Here is an 18049-nt window from a genome sequence, read left to right as displayed (position 1 = left end):
CTGACTGACAGCCTGCTATGCTAATTGACAACACACTCGTTTGTGCCAACAGAGAATAAAGAGAGGATGGGCTGATTGGCATCCAGGAGTGAGTGAAGCAAGTTTACTGTGAATTCCCCAATTCCTAGGATCAAAGCCTGAAGGCTGTGGGGATTCCTGCTCCCCAGTAGCTTAAGTCTTCTGGCCTTGCCCATCACTAACATGCATTCATTCATTCAATTAATTAATTTATATCCCATCCTTCCTCCCAGATGGAGCCTAGGGTGGCAAACAAAAACACCAAAAGCACTTTGAAACATCTTAAAAACAAAAGCCTTTAAAACATTAAAACAAAACATCTTAAAAACCTATTTTTAAAAGACAACTTTAAAAGCATCTTAAGCATTCCAGCACAGACGCAGACTGGGATAAGGTCTCTACTTAAAAGGCTTGTTGAAAGAGGTAGTTCTTCAGTAGCCGCCAAAAAGATAGCACAGATGGTGCCTGTTGAATATTTCAGAGGGAATTCCAAAGGGTAGGTGCCACTACACTAAAGGTCCGTTTCCTGTTATGATACCATCCTTAATAAGATGGTATCTATAGGAGGCCCTCACTTGCAGTGCGCAGTGATCGACTGGGTATATAAGGGGTAAGATGGTCTTTCAGGTATCCTGGTCCCAAGATGCACTGGGCCTTGTACACCAACATCAGCACCTATGAACTTGGCCCGGTAGCTAAAGGGCAGCCAGTAAATTCTTTCAGCAGCAGGATATGTTGGCAATTCCCTGCTCCAGTGAGAGTTGTGCCGCCGCATTTTGCACCAGCTGCAGCTTCCGGACCAAAGGCAGCTCCATATAGACTGCATTACAAAAATCCAGCCTGGAGATTACCAGGGCATGGGCAGTGCATGGACATTTGCCCCTGGAAGTTTGTCTTAGAAGGAATGTGGCATTTGGTCTGAAAAATATTCTCTACGTTCTAAGCCTTAGAAGTTGCCAAGCAGGATGGTGGCAGTACTTTCTAGTGGTTGGAGCAGCCTGTGGCACTAAGCCCCCTTGTAGGGTGGGTGTGCACAGAAAGCCCATCCTGTGACACCAAGGTCCACCTTTAAAAACAAAATAGTTAAAAAGGGCACCAGGTAAGTGCATCTGTCCAAATATAAACTCTGCTTCTGTGGAAAACCGAAATGCGGAACTGAAACGTGGAAGGCCGCCCTCATATTTTCATAAAATCCTAGAGTAGTAAAGTTGGAAGGGGCCTATAAGGCCATTGAGTCCAACCTCCTGCTCAATGCAGGAATCCAGCTTCAAGCATACCTGACAGGTGGCTGTCCAGCTGCCTCTTGAATGTCTCCAATGTTAGAGAGCCCACCACCTCCCTAGGTAATGGGTTCCACTGCTGTACCGCTCTAACAGGAAGTTTCCCTGATGTTCAGTTGAAATCTGGCTTCCTGCAACTTGAGCCCATTATTCCATGTCCTGCATTCTGACATGATCAAGAAAAGATCCTGGCCCTCCTCTGTATGACCTTTCAAGTACTTGAAGAGTGCTATCGTATCTCCCCTCCTCTTCTCCAGGCTAAACGTGCCCAGTTCTTTCACTCTCTCCTCATAGGGCTGTTTCCAGTCCCCTGATCATCCTTGCTGCCCTGCTCTGAACCTGTCCCAGTTTATCTGCATCCTTCTTAAAGAGCGGTGTCCAGAACTGGACGCAGTACTCAAGATGAGGCCTAACCAGTACCGAAGAGGGGAACTAGTACTTCACACGATTTTGAAACTATACTTGTGTTAATGCAGTCTGAAATAGCATTTGCCTTTTTTTCAGCCTTATCGCACTGTTGGCTCATATTCTTATGATCAACAATCCCAAGATCCTTCTTGCATGTAGTATTGATGAGCCACGTATCTCCCATCTTATAAATGTGCACTTGGTTTCTTTTTCCTGGGTGTAGAACTTTTCACTTATCCCTGTTAAATTTCATTCCGTTGTTTTCAGTCGAATGCTCCAGCCTACCAAGATCACTTTGAATTTTCTTTATTCCAAGGTATCAGCTATCCCTCCCAACTTTGTTTTGTTTCATCTGCAAATTTGATAAGAATTCCCTGCCCCTCCTCATCCATGTCATTAATAAAAATGTTGAAGACTACCGGGCCCAGGACAAAGCCCTGCAGTACCCCTCTTGTTACCTCCCCCCAGTTTGAGAAAGTACCATTGATAAGCACTATTAAAGTACAATTCTGTGGCCAACTTTGGATCCACATGATAGTTGTTCCATTCAGTCCACATTTAGATAGCCTGCTAATCAGAATCAGGCACTTTGTCAAAAACTGTGCTGAAGCTGAGATGTATTATGCCCACAGCATTTCCACAGTCTATCAGGGAAGTTACCCGATTGAAAAATAAGATTAGTTTGGCAGGATTTGTTCTTGACAAATCCATGTTGGCTACTAGTAATCACTGCATTGTTTTCAAGATTGACTTGCTTTATAATCTGCTCCAGAATTTTCCCAGGGATTGATGTCAGGCTGACTGGTCAGTGGCTCCCAGATTCCTCCTTTTTGTATTTTTTGAAGATAGGAACATTAGCTCTCCTCCAGTTATCTGGCACTTCGCCCATCCTCCACGATTTCACAAATATAATAGGCAGTGGTTTTGAGATGTCTTCAGCCAGTTCCTTCAATTCATAGAATCAAAGAATAGTAGAGTTGGAAGGGGCCTATAAGGCCATCAAGTCCAACCCCCTGCTCAATGCAGGAATCCAAATCAAAGCATTCCTGACCGATGGCTGTCCAGCTGCCTCTTGAAGGCCTCCAGTGTTGGAGAGCCTACTACCTCTCTAGGTAATTGGTTCCATTGTCATATGGCTCTAACAGTTAGGACGTTTTTCCTGATGTCCAGTCGAAATCTGGCTTCCTGCAACTTGAGCCCATTATTCCGTCTCCTGCACTCTGGGACGATCGAGAAGAGATCCCGGCCCTCCTCTGTGTGACAACCTTTCATGTACTTGAAGAGTGCTATCATATCTCCCCTCAGTCTTCTCCAGGCGAAACGTGCCCAGTTCTTTCAGTCTCTCCTCATAGGGCTTTGTTTCCAGTCCCCTGATCATCTTTGTTGTCCTCCTCTGAATCCTTCCAGTTTGTTTGCATCCTTCTTGAAGTGCGGAGACCAGAACTGGACGCAGTATTCAAGATGAGGCCTAACCAGTGCTGAATAGAGGGGAACTAATACTTCACGCGATTTGGAAACTATACTTCTGTTAATGCAGCCTAATATAGCATTTGCCTTTTTTGCAGCCACACCACACTGTTGGATTCAAATCTGCATTTACACAATGTGACTTCTATAAATCCTAAAAATCAGACAATTTACATAATCTGTATTTTGCATAATTCCTGTTTTTCTAGCCACAGGACCTTTGAGGCACTGTAGACTTGCTCCCAACCAATGGAAATAAATTTGGCTTCTGAGATTTCAGCAAGTAACCCAAAGACTTTCAAGCCTATTTGTTCAAAGCCAGAAAGACCAGAAAACTTGCTCTTTAATTTTTCTATTTTTAAAAAAGTTTATTTAAACAGTAATATTTATATGCCGCCCAAAAGCAAAGTTGTCTGGGCAGCTTCCAGTAACAATAAAACAATAAAATATAAGGCAGAGAATAACAACGGCTTAACATAAACTGGGCAACACCCAAAATATGAAAACTGATGGCTGGGCCCAGCATCGCATTCTGTACTTTTATTGTTCTCCCCAGGAATTGTGGCATAAACACAATCCCTTACTGTTAAATTAAGTTTAAACCCAGATTTTTAACAATGCTATTCTTTATCCTTTAATATCAAAGGAAAGCTCCAAATGGAGACTCCTGATTAAAAAACAAAAGAAAACTTTCATCAAATATTTGAAAGAGAATTTTATCAATTCACTCCCTTGATCCCCTCAATGGATGTTCTTCAGCCATGAGGATTTTAAAGGTGGATCTGCTTCGGAGCAGATCTGCAGGATTCTACACCAATGAACAAAGGATACATCTAGTAGGGTACTGCAAAACAGTCTGCTGCATCCTCACATGCAGGATCCAAGCTACAGACCCCGGGGAATCACCATCCCAACATCTGGAAGTGGCTATTTGATGCAACAACCCTGTTACGACTTGAAGGGCATATGCCTCTCCCAGTTGCTTTATCTTCAGGTGGTTCAGCAGCGGTGGCACCACTGGGCAGGGGAATCCAAACTATGTGTAGGTTTCTAGATGGCAAAAGATCGGCAATTGTTGGAGCAGGATTTTCCCAGAAAATACCTAATTTCAGATCTGCAAGAATGGAGTTATACAATAGCTTTCCCCTTTTTCCTGTTCTATCATCTGACACCAATTTATATCACCCTACGATAAACCTGTTCCACACCAATTTATATAGATAGCCAAATCAAGTTTTCTTTGCCTGTGCACTTTCTCTGTTATTCATACAGTTAATTCCCCGGTGGGAACTTTACACTACTAATAGAGTTAAAAAATTTCATTCAGAAATACTTTCAGGAAGCTATACAGGAAAAGCAAAAAGTCAGAAGGTAACAGAATGTACGCATTAACAACTTAGAACTCACGAATGATGCCTGGGAGATGGGGAACTAAAGATCCACCAATCTAGTGGATTAACACTAGTTAATCAACAGTAAAAAAAGATTTCTGGACTGAACTGCTACAGGCTCCTGGGAGGGGGGAGAGTTCTTCCGTATCTGAAATTCCCTGCAGATAGAAAAATAGCATGTCAGAGAATATTTTCTTGATGTGCTGATTTTCTATGTACAGGGAGGTTCCTCCACACACAAATTTGGGAGCATTCAAATAGGTCAACACCACCCCACCAGCGGTCTATAATTGTATAGTCCAGAAAAGGCTCTATCAGAGATACCAGAGCATGAGCCTTGCTAGAGTTGCTCTCCACTATGACTCTTCTGGTGTCTAATAAGATTTGATCTGTCACTGAAACTTTTCCCACAGTCTGAGCATTTAAATGGCTTCTCTCCCGTGTGGGTTCTCTCGTGCGCAAGCAAATTGGCACTTTGGTTGAATCCTTTCCCACAACTTGCACATTTGTATGGCTTCTCTCCAGTATGGGTCCTCTCGTGCTTAATCAGGCTTGATTTGTAAGGGAAGCTTTTCCCACAGTCTGAGCATTTATACGGTTTCTCCCCTGTGTGTGTCCTCTTGTGGACCATGAGCGTCGTTTTGTTGGTGAATGTTTTCCCACAGTGCGTACATTTATATGGTCTCTCCCCCGTGTGGGTCCTCTCATGCACTATGAGGTTTCGTCTTTCACTGAAGCTTTTCCCACATTCTGCACATTTATATGGTTTCTCTTCTATGTGGGCTCCCATGCATCTAATCAAAGTCAAGTTGCACCTGGAACTTTCCCCGCCATCTGAGAACTGATCCGTTTTCTCTCCTTTGTGGGTCCTCTTGTGCCTGAGGAGGTTTGACCTTTGAATGAAGCTTTTCCCACAATCTGAGCATGTATGGGGCTTCTCCCCCGTGTGGGTTCTTTCATGTTTAATCAGGCTCGATTTGCTGGTGAAGCCTTTCCCGCAATCTGAGCATTTGTACGGTTTCTCTCCCGTGTGGGTCCTCTTGTGGACGACAAGGCTCGATTTGTTAGTGAAGCTTTTCCCGCAGATGCAGCATTTGTAGGGTTTTTCTCCTGTGTGCGTCTTCTTGTGCTTCATGAGGTTTCGCCCATCGTTGAAGGGCCTCCCACAGTCAGAGCACTTATGTGGTTTTTCTCCCGTGTGGGTCCGTTGGTGCACAATGAAGTTGGATCTCTGGCTGAAGCTTTTCCCACACTCTGAACACTGATACGGTTTCTTTCTTGTGTGAGTTCGCTCATGGATGAGAAGCTTGTACTTCAGGTTATAGGCTCTTCCACAGTAGGAGCACTTATATAGGTTCTCTCCATTATGAGTTCTCTCATGTGCGAGATGCTTCAATTTGCAAATGATGCTTTTCCCACAGGCTGAGAACCAATATGGCTTCCCTCCTGCTTGGGTTTTCTTGTGTCTGATGAGGGCTGACCTATAACTGAAGTGTTTCCCACAGTCGGAGCATGTATATGGCTTCTCTCCTCTATGTGCCCTCTCGTGCCTGATAAGGCTCGATTTGTCAATGAAGCTTTTCCCACAGCTGGAGCACTGATATGGTTTCTCACCCGTGTGGCTTCTTTCATGGATAACAAGGCTTAAGCTGTGGTTGAACCTCTTCCCACACTTTGAACACTGATAGGGCTCCTCTGGCTTATGCGTCATCTCGTGGACATGAAGGTGCGACCTCTGAACAAAGTTTTTCCCACACTCTGAGCATTTATATGGTTTCTCACCAGTATGGGTTCTCTCATGTATGAGAAAGTTGGACCTCTGAATAAAGCCCTTTCCACAGTGGGAGCACTTATATGGCCTCTCCCCGGCTTCCATCTTCTCATGCCTGAGAAGTGCTGATTTGTGGCGGAAATTCTTCCCACACTCCGAACATTTGTATGGTTTCTCTCCCGTATGAGTTCTCTCATGTCGGGTCAGAATAGACCTCTGACTGAAGCTTCTCCCACACTCTGAGCATTTGTGTGGCTTCTCCCCAGTGTGGGTTTTCTTGTGCCTGACAAGGCTAGATCTCTGTGTGAAGCTTTTCCCACAGTCAGAACATGGATACATTTTCTCTCCCACATGGCTCTTTTCATGAACAACAAGGTTTAAGCTGTGATTAAATCTCTTCCCGCACTTCGTGCACTGATAGGACTCCTCTGGCTTATGCGTCATCTCATGGACAAGAAGGTGCCACCTTTGAACAAAGCTTTTCCCACAGTCCGAGCACAGGTACGGTTTCTCACCAGTATGGATTCTCTCGTGGATGAGGAAGTTTGACCTCTGAATGAAGCCCTTTCCACAGTGGGAGCATTCGTACGGCCTCTCCCCGGCTTCCATCTTCTCATGCCTGAGAAGCGCCGACTTGTGGCGGAAATTCTTCCCACACTCCGAGCATGTGTACGGTTTCTCCCCTGTATGAGTTCTCTCATGTCGGGTCAGGATAGACCTCTGACTGAAGCTTCTCCCGCACTCCAAGCATTCGTATGGCTTCTCTCCAGTGTGCGTTTTCTCATGTCTGATAAGGCTAGATCTCTGTGTGAAGCTTTTCCCACACTCTGAGCATTTATTCTCCTTCTCTTCTGCATAGCTTTTGTTGTGGCCCTCTTCTGTTGGAATAAAGAGAAAACCATATTGTGAATGAGCAAGCTTAACTGCTTGGTGTGCACTACCACCACATCCTATGGTCTGTGCAGAAGAGAAAACAGTGCCATGGTGTTCTCTTTAACAATGGCCTGAACCAAGTTATGTCACTGCGTAAGCAAAACAACTTGTGCTCATGCAATGAAAATTTCCGTCCCCTTTCTCCCTTTGCATGCCCCCCATATCCCACCCACCCCCAAATCTGCTCTGGAGGGTTGTGGTAAACCCCAGAACAGTTTTGGAGGAATTCAAGGAGCATATGGGGGGAGGAGAGGGAGGGGAAGTTCCACTGTGTGAGCAGAAGTCATTCTGCTTGTGCAGTGACTTTACTGGATACAACCCAATAACATTCAGGGCCGTTTGTTACACTTTTTAGACTCAAGTATATGCACCTGGGTTTTGGGTAGAAAATATACATCAAGTGCAAATGCTACACATGTAAGGAGTTAGGTTTCTAAAAATACAGAAGCAGAGCCTGGAGAAGGATCAGGCTGCCCTTTTGTTGAAGTTTTTAGAGAAGCAAGTACAAAAGGAGGAGGTCCCTCAATGAAACATGCAAATAACAAAGTTGCGGACCAAAGAAAACACAACTAATGCATAAATAAAAAGATGTGGATACAATAAATAGGGTGCAATAACAAACACCACAATAGACAAAAAGGATTGCAAAACAATACAAAGCTGGGTCAAAATAATTTCCTTGGCCTGCAACTTGCTGGAGATTATCCTTCCAGTGCTGACCTTGCCCTGCACACTGGGTATGGAGAGAGCCACCAATGAAAATCAGTGCCCAAATGTGATTTTGATTCCACAAAAGTGAAACAGTGACAATTGTTGAACTATCTCTCTGACGGTTATTTCACTGTGATCTTGAAAGAGATCTTTTGTGTGTGTGTCCTGATAGCACAAATGGTGTATTATTTAGGGATCCAGACTTAGCTAAACAAATCTCTCACCCGAGTGGGCAGTTTCATTTTCCTCAGAGCCCTGGTGACACAGTACCCACAGACCTTCATCTTCTTCCTTCTTTATTACCACAGCAGGAAATCCTGGCCAGAGGGAAGACAACAATATAATATTTGTATGGTGCCTTCAAGTATTCAAAGCATTTCCTGTGTGTTATTTATTATTTATGTTATTATTTAATTTATATCCCGCCCTTCCTCCCAATAGGAGCCCAGGGCGGCAAACAAAAGCACTAAAAACACTTTAAAACATCATAAAACCAGACTTTAAAATACATTAAAATAAAACATATTTAAAAACACCTTTTTAAAAAAGCTGTAAAAACATCTTTTAAAAAAGAAAGAAAGAAAAGGTTTAAAAACATTAAAAAGCAATTCCAGCACAGACGCAGACTGGGATAAGGTCTGACCTTAAAAGGCTTGTTGAAAGAGGAAGTTATCTAGTTGTAATCCTTGCAACAGCCCTACAAGGCAAGTCAGCATTATTATCCCCCACATTTCAGATGGGAAGACTGAGATCAGAGTGGCTTGACGAAGGACACCCAATAAGTTCATGGCAGAGGAGAGATGTGAACTAGGATTTTCCTGGTTTGTAATTCAGCCTCTTAAGTCACTAGGCTACACCAGTTCTCATTAGACAAGAAGGGATGGAATGATATCTGGAACTCCAATTACTAGTTTTTCAGGAAGAGACCATAGCCTTTCCCACAATCTAATGGCTTCTCTTAAATTGGATTATCCCTTCCCTCGCTCAAGATGCGACTTAAGCTGTGCAAATGTTAGTTCACTGGGCATCTAAAGAATCATAGAATCCTTGCAGCCATCTAGTGCAGAGTAGCTTTCAGCCTGAGGCTGCACTCCCTTTTGGGCAACCTCGGAGGGGCAGGGTGGGGGAATAACAGTGTTGAGTGGGGCCAAAGGCAAAAAGAGGGTAGAGCAACAGATGCAACTCTTACCTTTCTATGTTAGGCTACATTCCAGCCAAACAAAATTCCGAGGTCTCCATACCTACTAGGGTTACCAGGTTCAGGGCCTGAGACTGATCCTGTATCTTTAGGAGAAGAGAAAGTCAGCCAAGTGCAGGTGTTCTTGCAACCCTGTAATGTGAAAAAGCACAAGGTGGAATTCTCCCTCCCCCCTCCACAACTGTTAAAGATACAGAAGACCTCTTGGAGTCCAGGCCTGGCAACCAAGAGGTCTTTTGTATCTTTAAAAGTTGTGGAGGGGGGAGGGAGAATTCCACCTTGTGGTTTTTCCCATTACAGGGTTGCAAGAACACCTGCACTTGGCTGACTTTCTCTTCTCCTAAAGGTACAGGATCAGTCTCAGGCCCTGAGCCTGGCAACCCTAATACCTACCCACATATCTCCATCCAGGCAAGCAAAAGTCCTAGAGGATGGAGAGAGGTGTGTGTTGTGTGCATGTAAAAATCTCTGACTTGAGTGGCTGGAATGTGGCTTGCAGTCCAAAGGTAAGGGGTGCATCCATTGCTCCTCCCACTTTTACACAGGCCCCACTTGCTGGCTTTGCCGATCACTGGCAAATAGCCCCCAGAAGGTTCTCTGTGAGGGAATGTGGTTCTTGGGTCAAAAAAGGTTCCCCACCCCTGATCTATGAAGATAGATTTAAGCCTGCTCCTCACCTGAGGGTACACTTTCTTTTTCCTGGAGAGATGGATTCAACAGATTTGCTGCTTCTTCTGATTTCTCCGACAGCCACAGTTCCTCTTCTTGTTCCACCTTTATTATCACATCAGGAAACTCTGTTCAGGGGGCAAAAAATATATTAAAAGGGTCTGGGGTAGAGGAGAGGCCAGAGGGAGGCAATGGGCCTTTGCTCAATGACCAGTTTGTTTCTTGTGAGTTAGCTTATTTGCTGTCTCACCAATTCCACTATCCAATAGCGTCTCTCTTTCCTTCTTGGCTGAAAGATCTTCTCCATGGTCAAGTCGAGAGATCATGTTGGGTTTGCGAAGAGGAAAACCTGATGATGGAGGAAAGAGACAGACCCAATCAGAAGGAACTTCCAGGAGCAGGGAGTAGCCATGTTAGGGCTTCTCCAGATGACCCATTTGTCAGTGTTCATCCAGATGTGCTTGTGCAAAGTTTATGTGGTGGTTCGACTATGGGCCTCTCCAGACTGGTGGTGTGTTTTTTTTGGTGGGTGTCTTCTGCAACAAGACATTGCTGCAATAAGAGTGCAAGTGGAGGATTTATACTAGACCATCCACACATCATTCTACTTTTTTAGTTGTTCTGTGATGCTTCCTCAGTGTTACCACATTATTGCCATCTGGAAGGGAGCTCTTGCACTGTCGCACGACGAAAGTGGGGCAAAACAATCTGGAGCATTTGTGGTATGAAAAGTTACTGGATTTCAACAGAAACCTAAGGGACATGCACTGGGTGGAAATCAAGTAATGTGTCCGCCCAAAAACCTTTGCAAGTTTTGACAGTAGGATTGTGTATAACCGTCCCCAAACCCTCACGAGTACAAACAATCACGAATGCACAATAAAAAGAAGGGGGGCTCAATCTGGCCTTTATTCAGCATTCGTTCTGGTATTTTTACAGGGTGGTTTTGTGTGACAATGAACATTCATCCTGATGTGTTTCCAGGGTGTCTTCACTTATTTCTGTTAATCATTCATTCATCCCACACTTTTCAATGCATTTCATCATCACTTTCCAAACTGCAAAAACTCTTCCTTAATTTTTTTTTTAAAAATACAGATTTGTTGCACTTGGGTGACAGAGTCCTTTAATCCACTCTAATTGCACAAACCTACATTTCCCAGTATGTGCTTGAATCCTTCCTGCAAAATCCTGATAGTCTGGAGGCACCCTTAGCCTCTCCAAGCAAAAGCCACAAATTGTCTTGGGGCACCATAAAAAATGATAGATTTAATTTCCTGTGGACAAGAGTCCACTGAGGGCAAACACTTCATGCAACTGATGAAGTGGACTCTGAGAGCTTATGCCACAATAATCTCAGTGCCTTGGAGGTGCACCAAGACTCTTCGTTGTGTTTACAATCAGGAGGAGAGCCCGTTAGAGAAGGGTTAGCTAACGAGGTGCCCTTCGACATTGTGGACTCCAACTCACATCAGTGCCAGCGTGCATGACCAAATAGTCGGGGATGATGGGAGTTGTAGACTCACAACACCTGAAGGGCACCACATTGGCTACACCACACCATACATTTATTCCACTACTGTTCCACTTCAGTCATGACTTCCTCCAAAGAATCCTGGGAAGTGTAGTGTGTGAAGGATGCTGAGAATTGTTAGGAGACCCCTATTCCTCACACAGAGCTATAATTCTTAGAGTGGTTTGTTAGTCCCTCTTCCCAGAGAACTCTGACAATTGTAGCTCTGTGAGGGGAATGGGATTTTTGGAGGAAGCCATGACTGAAAGAGGCCTACTCCTGTTTGGCATGGATTTATTGAGGTGCAAGCTACGACCTGATGAGGCTGGCAGCAGAATTTTGTCTAGAGCAGGGGTGAGGAATATGTGTCCCTCCAGATGCTGCTGGACTCCAGCTCCCATCCACCCTGACCACTGGCCATGTTGGCTGGGGCTGCTGGGAGATGGAGTCTAACATCATGACTGGGCAATACAGCTTGAACTGAAAGGGACTGAATAGCTGTGAGGAACGGGGGAACTGACAACCTGCAAAAGAGTGCACCATCATGTGGGCATCGCAATAATGTAGCACCCAGTCAACACGGTGACTTTGGGCAGGTCTCTCAATTTAGAAACCCAATGTGTCACCATGTTGTATAGAAAGAGTATCTAAAAGAAGGGGCAGCCAGTGTGGCATAGTGGTTAGAGTGCTAGAATGGGACTTGGGAGAGCAGGGTTCAAATCCCCACTCAGCCATGAAGCTCACTGGGTGACCTTGGACCAATCACCATCTCTCAGCCTAACCTACCTCACAGGGTTGTTGTGAGGATAAAATGGAGAGAGTACACCACCTTGAGCTCCTTGGAGGAAAGGTGGGATATACATGCAATAAATACATAAAATAAACATGGTGCTCTCCACATCTCGTTTGACCCCAGCTCTCATTATCCCTGACCATTGGCTGTGCTGGCTGGGAGGGTGATGGGAGTCCAAAAACATCTAGAGGGCACCATGATGGCTACCCCTAGTGTAGAGGATTTTGAAGTTATCATATATTGACAGGAAGTTATTCATTTTGTGTAAAGCACTTTAAACTTTAAATGCTTCTTTTGGTTTCAAACTCCCAACCCAGATCACTACTACTACTACAATTATTATTTTAATTTCTATCCTGCCCCTGGGTAGCAATCTACACAATGGCACTTGCCACACCACATTCACCTCCCTTTAACTGCCACCCTTCACAGTTTAACTGTCATTCCCTTTTTCCTCAACATTCCAGTCCCCTTGGCAATGGTGGCCTGGAGCTCTGCACACTTCTCCAGGTCCGGGTAATAGCAGCTAAGAAGCCAAATTTAAATCTAACCCACTGCAAGTGCTTCACATACACTAATTCATATTTTTTGCAGCAGCCCTGTAAGGTAGGTCAGTATTATTATCTCCATGTGATTTACATCCCACTTCAACAGAGCACTTAATGTGGCTTTTAAAAAACAAAAAGCAATAAGAAAAGAAATTGAAACCTAACAATACAATATCAAACTCAACCGCAGCTGAGCAAAACAGCTGAGAGACTAAAAATGTCAAACAGAAGGCAAGCCAGATGCTTGCTTAAAGCACGGGGGGAGGGGGACCCTTTTCAGCAGAAGAGCAGCATTCACTTCTGAGCAACCCTTCTGAGGGCCACATGCCAGTGGTGGGCAGGGCTAGAGGTAAAAGTGCGCTGAGCAACAAATGTCAATTTTACTCTAACACACCCCTCTCTATTCAGGCAAGCAAGAAGCCATATCAAGAATTCAAGGCCACATTCCAGCCAGGCAAAAATATTTGTGGGGGCGGAGGGGCGGAAAGTGAGGGGTGTGGGCTGGGGAGATTTTTTGGACTTTTCAGGTCAACTTGTTTTTAACTTCTGGTTTTTATTGATAATTTTAATGCGAGTTTTACATTTTATGCAAACCGCTTAGTGGTTTTTACAATTAAATGGTAAAGAACTTCTGTTTAATAAAATAACATAAATACCCAAACATTATTTTGGGACTACAATATTTGAAGTATCACCAAGATGCAAAGAATGCACAAGTGGAAAACCCTAGACACACAAACAGGCGCCCAGTATCCATGGCAAATTCCAGTGGGTTACATGATGGCATTAAGTCTGTTGCTGCAAAAATAAGAGACTCTTGCAGCATCTTCAAATATTCATTGTGGCACACGCAGTCGTTCCAGTCATCTTCAGAAAAGCCATTTTTGTTGTTTTCTGGCTGCCATGGCTTTCCACTGTGCACGGTGAAACTGTGGAACTCCTTGCTACAAGCTGTGGCAACATCCAACCAACCTAGATGGCTTTAAAAGGGGGACTGAGACAAACGCGTGGGGGGCAATGCTATCAAAGAGTCATGAGAGCAAAATGCGAATCGACAACATCAGAGGCGGCGATGCACCTCAGTGGAGGCTGGTGGCTCTAATGTCAATAGGACAGTGAATCCGCTCTGAGTTTTAGTCGGAACGTTCAAGGAGCTGTCGGTGTTCCTTGAAAATTGGCACTAAAACCAGGAGCGGATTCTCTGTCCCACTTACACTGAAGCCACCAGCCTCCAATGACCCTTGAACGTAAGTTGCGAGGGAGGGGCGCTTCAGGGGGGGTGGGAAGAGAGACCTTGCCTTCAGGGCTGCTTGTGGGGATCGGGGGGGGGGAAAGGATGCTAGACTAGATGGACCTTTCCTCTCATCCAACAAGATTCTTTTTTTAGGTTCTCAACGCACACTTCTTTTGTTTCCAACTTCACTGCATTGTGATGCGAGGCGATCTCCTTCCACAGTGCCCGCCCCCCTCCCTCCCTCCCTCCGATTTCTTTGTTCGCGCATTAAATTGCTCTTGGATAGATTTAAACGGAACGGGGGTCGGCGGGAGGGTCAGGGGCCTTCGCGGGGATATGCAGCATAGAAAGACCCTTTGATTTGGGGAGGGTTTGCTCCCTCCTCCCCGGTCATTCAGATTAGAATGCTGTTCTTCTCCCACCCCTTCCCCTCAACGCAGATCTCGCCTCTGTACCTTTAACTCACCCGCTCCTCGCAACCTTTGCATTGCAACCTCTTCGGCAAATCCCAAATTTCTGCCAGATTGTGTCAAATTCCAACATCCAGAAAAGGGGGGCGGGGCGGGACAGGAAGGAGGCTCTATTGTTGTTGTTTTTTGCACTTCCAGATCTCACATCTTTATCTGATCCTCTCTAGGAACGAGCGCTCTCTCCGCTTAACCCCTTGAGCATATCTGAGAAGTGGCAGGATGGGTCGGTGGGTGGGTGGAAATAAAGAGAGGAATGGGCAGGTAGTGGAGGAACTATAGGGTGGCTGGCTGCACGTCAAAGCACAGTGCTGGTAAAAAAGCTCACGCATCCACCATCTTAATTTCCCAAAGGGATCTATATATATAAACTGGTGTATGCACATTATATACAAATTTGTGTCCTGGGCCCCAGTGTTTTAAGAAGCTTGCAAAATTCTTTGGAAAATAAAATGGGTGCTCTATAAAGAGAAGAGCAGGATGGTGGTGGTGATGATTTTAGTATTATTTCTTGCAGATACTTTGGACACATAATGAGAAGACATGATTCATTAGAAAAAACAATAATGCTGGGAAAAACAGAAGGGAGTAGAAGAAGAGGAAGGCCAAACAAGAGATAGATTGATTCCATAAAGGAAGCCACAGACCTGAACTTACAAGATCTGAACAGGGTGGTTCATGACAGATGCTCTTGGAGGTGACTGATTCATAGGGTCGCCATAAGTTGTAATCGACTTGAAGGCACATAACAACAAACTTATTTTGCTGGCTACATAAGAACATAAAAGCCCTGCTAGATAAGCCAAAGGTTCCTCTAGTGCAGCATCCTCTTCTCACAGTGTCCAACCAGATGCCTCCGGGAAGCCAGCCCACTTCATCTGCTCTGCTGAGAGACCTGCTCTATTTGGCTCCTCCTCTCCCTCAACTGACATAGAATCATGGTATTTTGGAGTTGTAAGGGACTTGGGAGGTCATCTAGTCAACCCCCTTCTCAATATAGGAGTCTTGCAACTACAGAATCCCTGAGAGATGGCCATCCAGACTTTGTTTAAATACCTCTAGCGAAGAAGAGCTACCAGCAATCATTAAGAACATAAAAAAGCCCAGCTGGATCAGGCCAAAGGCTCATCATGTTCTCACATTGCCCAGCCAGGTGTCTAGTGGAAGTTTGTAAACAGGACTTGAGTGCAACAGCACTCTCCCTACTTACGATTCCCAGCAGCTGGCATTCAGAGCCAAATGGCTTGCAACAGTGGAGGTAGAATGTAGTCATCATTGCGAGTAACCACTGATAGTCTTATTCTCCAATTGTCTCATCCTCTTTTAAAGCCATCCAAGGTGGTGACCATCACTACAACTTGCGGAAGCAAATTCCATAGTTTAACTATGCAAGTAGCTGTAGCAAAGAGAGAGAGAGGGCAGCCATGTCCACTCAATCGGCTCTGCTGAGAAACCAGCTCCATTGTTCTCCTCTCCTCTCTCAGCTGCATCTGCTCCAGCTTGTCAAGCAACTTTAGGAACATAGGAAACTCCTTATACCAAGTCAGCCATTGGTTCACCTAGCTCAGTAATGTCAGCACTGGCTGGCAATGGCTCTCTAGGGTTTCAGGCAAGGGTCTCTCCCATCCAGTGGCATCACTAGGGGGTGCGGGAGGTGTGGACCGCACCAGGTGACACCATCAGAGCAGGGTGACTCTCAGCTTTAATTTTTTTTTAAAATTAAGTTTCTAGGTGGTCTGGTTCTCGAGATATACATAAAAACGTCAGCCGCCCCAAGTGGTGTCACTAGGGGGGTGCGGGGGTGCGGACCACACCAGGTGACACCATCAGAGGGGGATGATTCTCAGCTTTAATTTTTTTAAAAAATTAAGTCTCTAGGTGGTCCAGTTTTCGAGATATACATAAAAACATCAGCCGCCCCGTTAAATCTTTTTTTAAACTACTGTATAGCACTTCGTAGCTTTAACCCTGCCCATTCAGGATTGCAGCCAATCAGTGAAGTGTTTGTTTGACCTGTGGCAGTGTCTAGTAAACCTCATTGCAAGGCCAGAAAATGGTGGTTTCCCCCCCCCCCATTTATCTGAAAATCTCATAAATTGGGTAAGTATATACATTTCAGTTTTTTCCCCTCTTGTGTGTAGGAGTCAGATCCTGGGCAGTGTTTTGAAAACCTTCCCAATACTTGCTTTTGTGGGGGTAAAAGCATTGCTAATCCTATATCTCCAGAGTAAATCCCATTGAATTCAATAGGATTTACTTTTGAGTAGACATGGTTATGAATGTGCTGAAGATCAATGGGACTTTGGAGTGAATGTAAAAAAGAATTGTGTTTGTGTTCTCTTTCAGTCCCCTCCTCCAGTCCTATTTTAAAGCAAGTAGGCAGGGCTTACTTAGGTATTACAGTTTTTATTCTGTAGGAAACAAATACTGATTTTTTAAAAACTAATACTGATTTTTCTGCAATGACCAACTGGTTTGACAATAAATTATTATATGGGCTGTATGTATTTATACATCTGCAGTGTGTGTGTGTGTGTGTAGTCTTTCCAACAACCCTGTGAGGTAGGGTTGGAAACCAAGGCAGCACACAACAAGAAATAAAGCCATTTAAAATCCAATAACCATAAAGCAAGAGTTGGAAAACAGCCTAAAGAGGCATGATTCTGAATGTTGGGCTGGGTGAATGAAGTTCATTTATTTATTATTTGATTTATATCCCGCCCTTCCTCCCAGTAGGAGCCCAGGGCGGCAAACAAAAGCACTAAAAGCACTTTAAAACATCATAAAAACAGACTTTAAAATATATTAAAACATCTTTGAAAATATTTTTTAAAAGCTTTAAAAAAACATTTAAAAAAAAAAAGAAGAAAAGGCTTAAAAACATATTAAAAAGCAATTCCAACACAGACTCAGACTTGGATAAGGTCTCAACTTAAAAGAACAAGTTGAAAGAACAAGTTCCTTATCACTTGAGGCTGTAGTTCTCTGCACACTTCCCAGTTTGAGTAAACCCCATTGAATACATTGGGACTTGCTTCTGAGTAAACAGACATCGGATTGCACTATAAATATATTTAAAGATTGTGTAATTCATAAACATATTTGATAGTCATGTTTATATAAATATTTCTTCATACTGTGTCCCAATAAGTATTTGATTTCACACTATGGTTGTAGATGATTTTTTCCTCTACATTTTAAGTGTGCCCTTCTTCCTGGGGGTGGTCATGGTTCTCCATTGTTTTCATCCTGAGGGGAGGATAGGCTGAGAGATGGTGAGTAGCACATTTAAGGTCTCTTCACCTCCCCCCCCCTTTTTTATTTGCATTTATTTTATATTTCTCCAATATCTTCCCCTGGCTGTTTTTATGTATTTTAAATATTTTTAGATTAAATAAATAGGAAATCATAATTGTGAACCTCCCTAAAAGCAATTTACCTATCCTTATGTTTTGGCAAAGTGATGGTGTGAAGGCATGCTGGCAGAACAAGAGGCCATGTTTGAGGCATGTTAGAAGGTGTTTGAGGACTTTGTCACACATTACTTTTTGAGACCTGTAGATTCATGTCGGAAAGAACACGTGCACGTATCGAATGGTGGCTTGGGTGCTGTTTTTTCAGTCTATGCTGCATGCATAGGGAAGGTGA

The 18049-nt window shown here is 44.1% G+C and overlaps 1 protein-coding gene across 2 annotated transcripts; it reads right to left on the bottom strand.

Moving 5' to 3' along the window:
- Window positions 1-3515: 3515 nt before the first annotated feature.
- LOC133381074 (zinc finger protein 585B-like) lies at window positions 3516-14606 on the bottom strand. Of its 2 annotated transcripts, none has more exons than XM_061619567.1 (5): window positions 14390-14606; window positions 10097-10195; window positions 9855-9974; window positions 8204-8296; window positions 3516-7213 (listed from the first exon to the last, which is right to left on the bottom strand). In XM_061619567.1, exons 2-5 carry the CDS (start codon window positions 10170-10172, stop codon window positions 4905-4907), a joined length of 2598 nt encoding a protein of 865 aa, XP_061475551.1. In that variant the 5' UTR covers window positions 10173-10195; window positions 14390-14606; the 3' UTR covers window positions 3516-4904. The 2 variants fall into 2 exon arrangements, with proteins under 2 accessions (XP_061475551.1, XP_061475549.1); XM_061619565.1 differs by having other exon boundaries at window positions 14401-14606.
- Window positions 14607-18049: the final 3443 nt, after the last annotated feature.

Source organism: Rhineura floridana, chromosome 3 (assembly GCF_030035675.1).
Source record: "Rhineura floridana isolate rRhiFlo1 chromosome 3, rRhiFlo1.hap2, whole genome shotgun sequence".
NCBI classification, from domain to species: domain Eukaryota; kingdom Metazoa; phylum Chordata; class Lepidosauria; order Squamata; family Rhineuridae; genus Rhineura; species Rhineura floridana.
Note: the sequence above shows the minus strand (reverse complement) of the source record. Positions and strands in the feature narration are given on the sequence as shown.

Excerpts from the sequence above, each read along its gene's own strand:
- LOC133381074 (XM_061619565.1), bottom strand. The coding sequence starts at position 14,422 with ATGCAAAGGTTGCGAGGAGCGG. Across the intron at positions 10,196-14,400 it reads GCAAAGGTTGCGAGGAGCGG|GTTTTCCTCTTCGCAAACCC; the intron begins GTGAGTTAAAGG and ends CTCCATCATCAG. Across the intron at positions 9,975-10,096 it reads GCTATTGGATAGTGGAATTG|AGTTTCCTGATGTGATAATA; the intron begins GTGAGACAGCAA and ends CCCCCTGAACAG.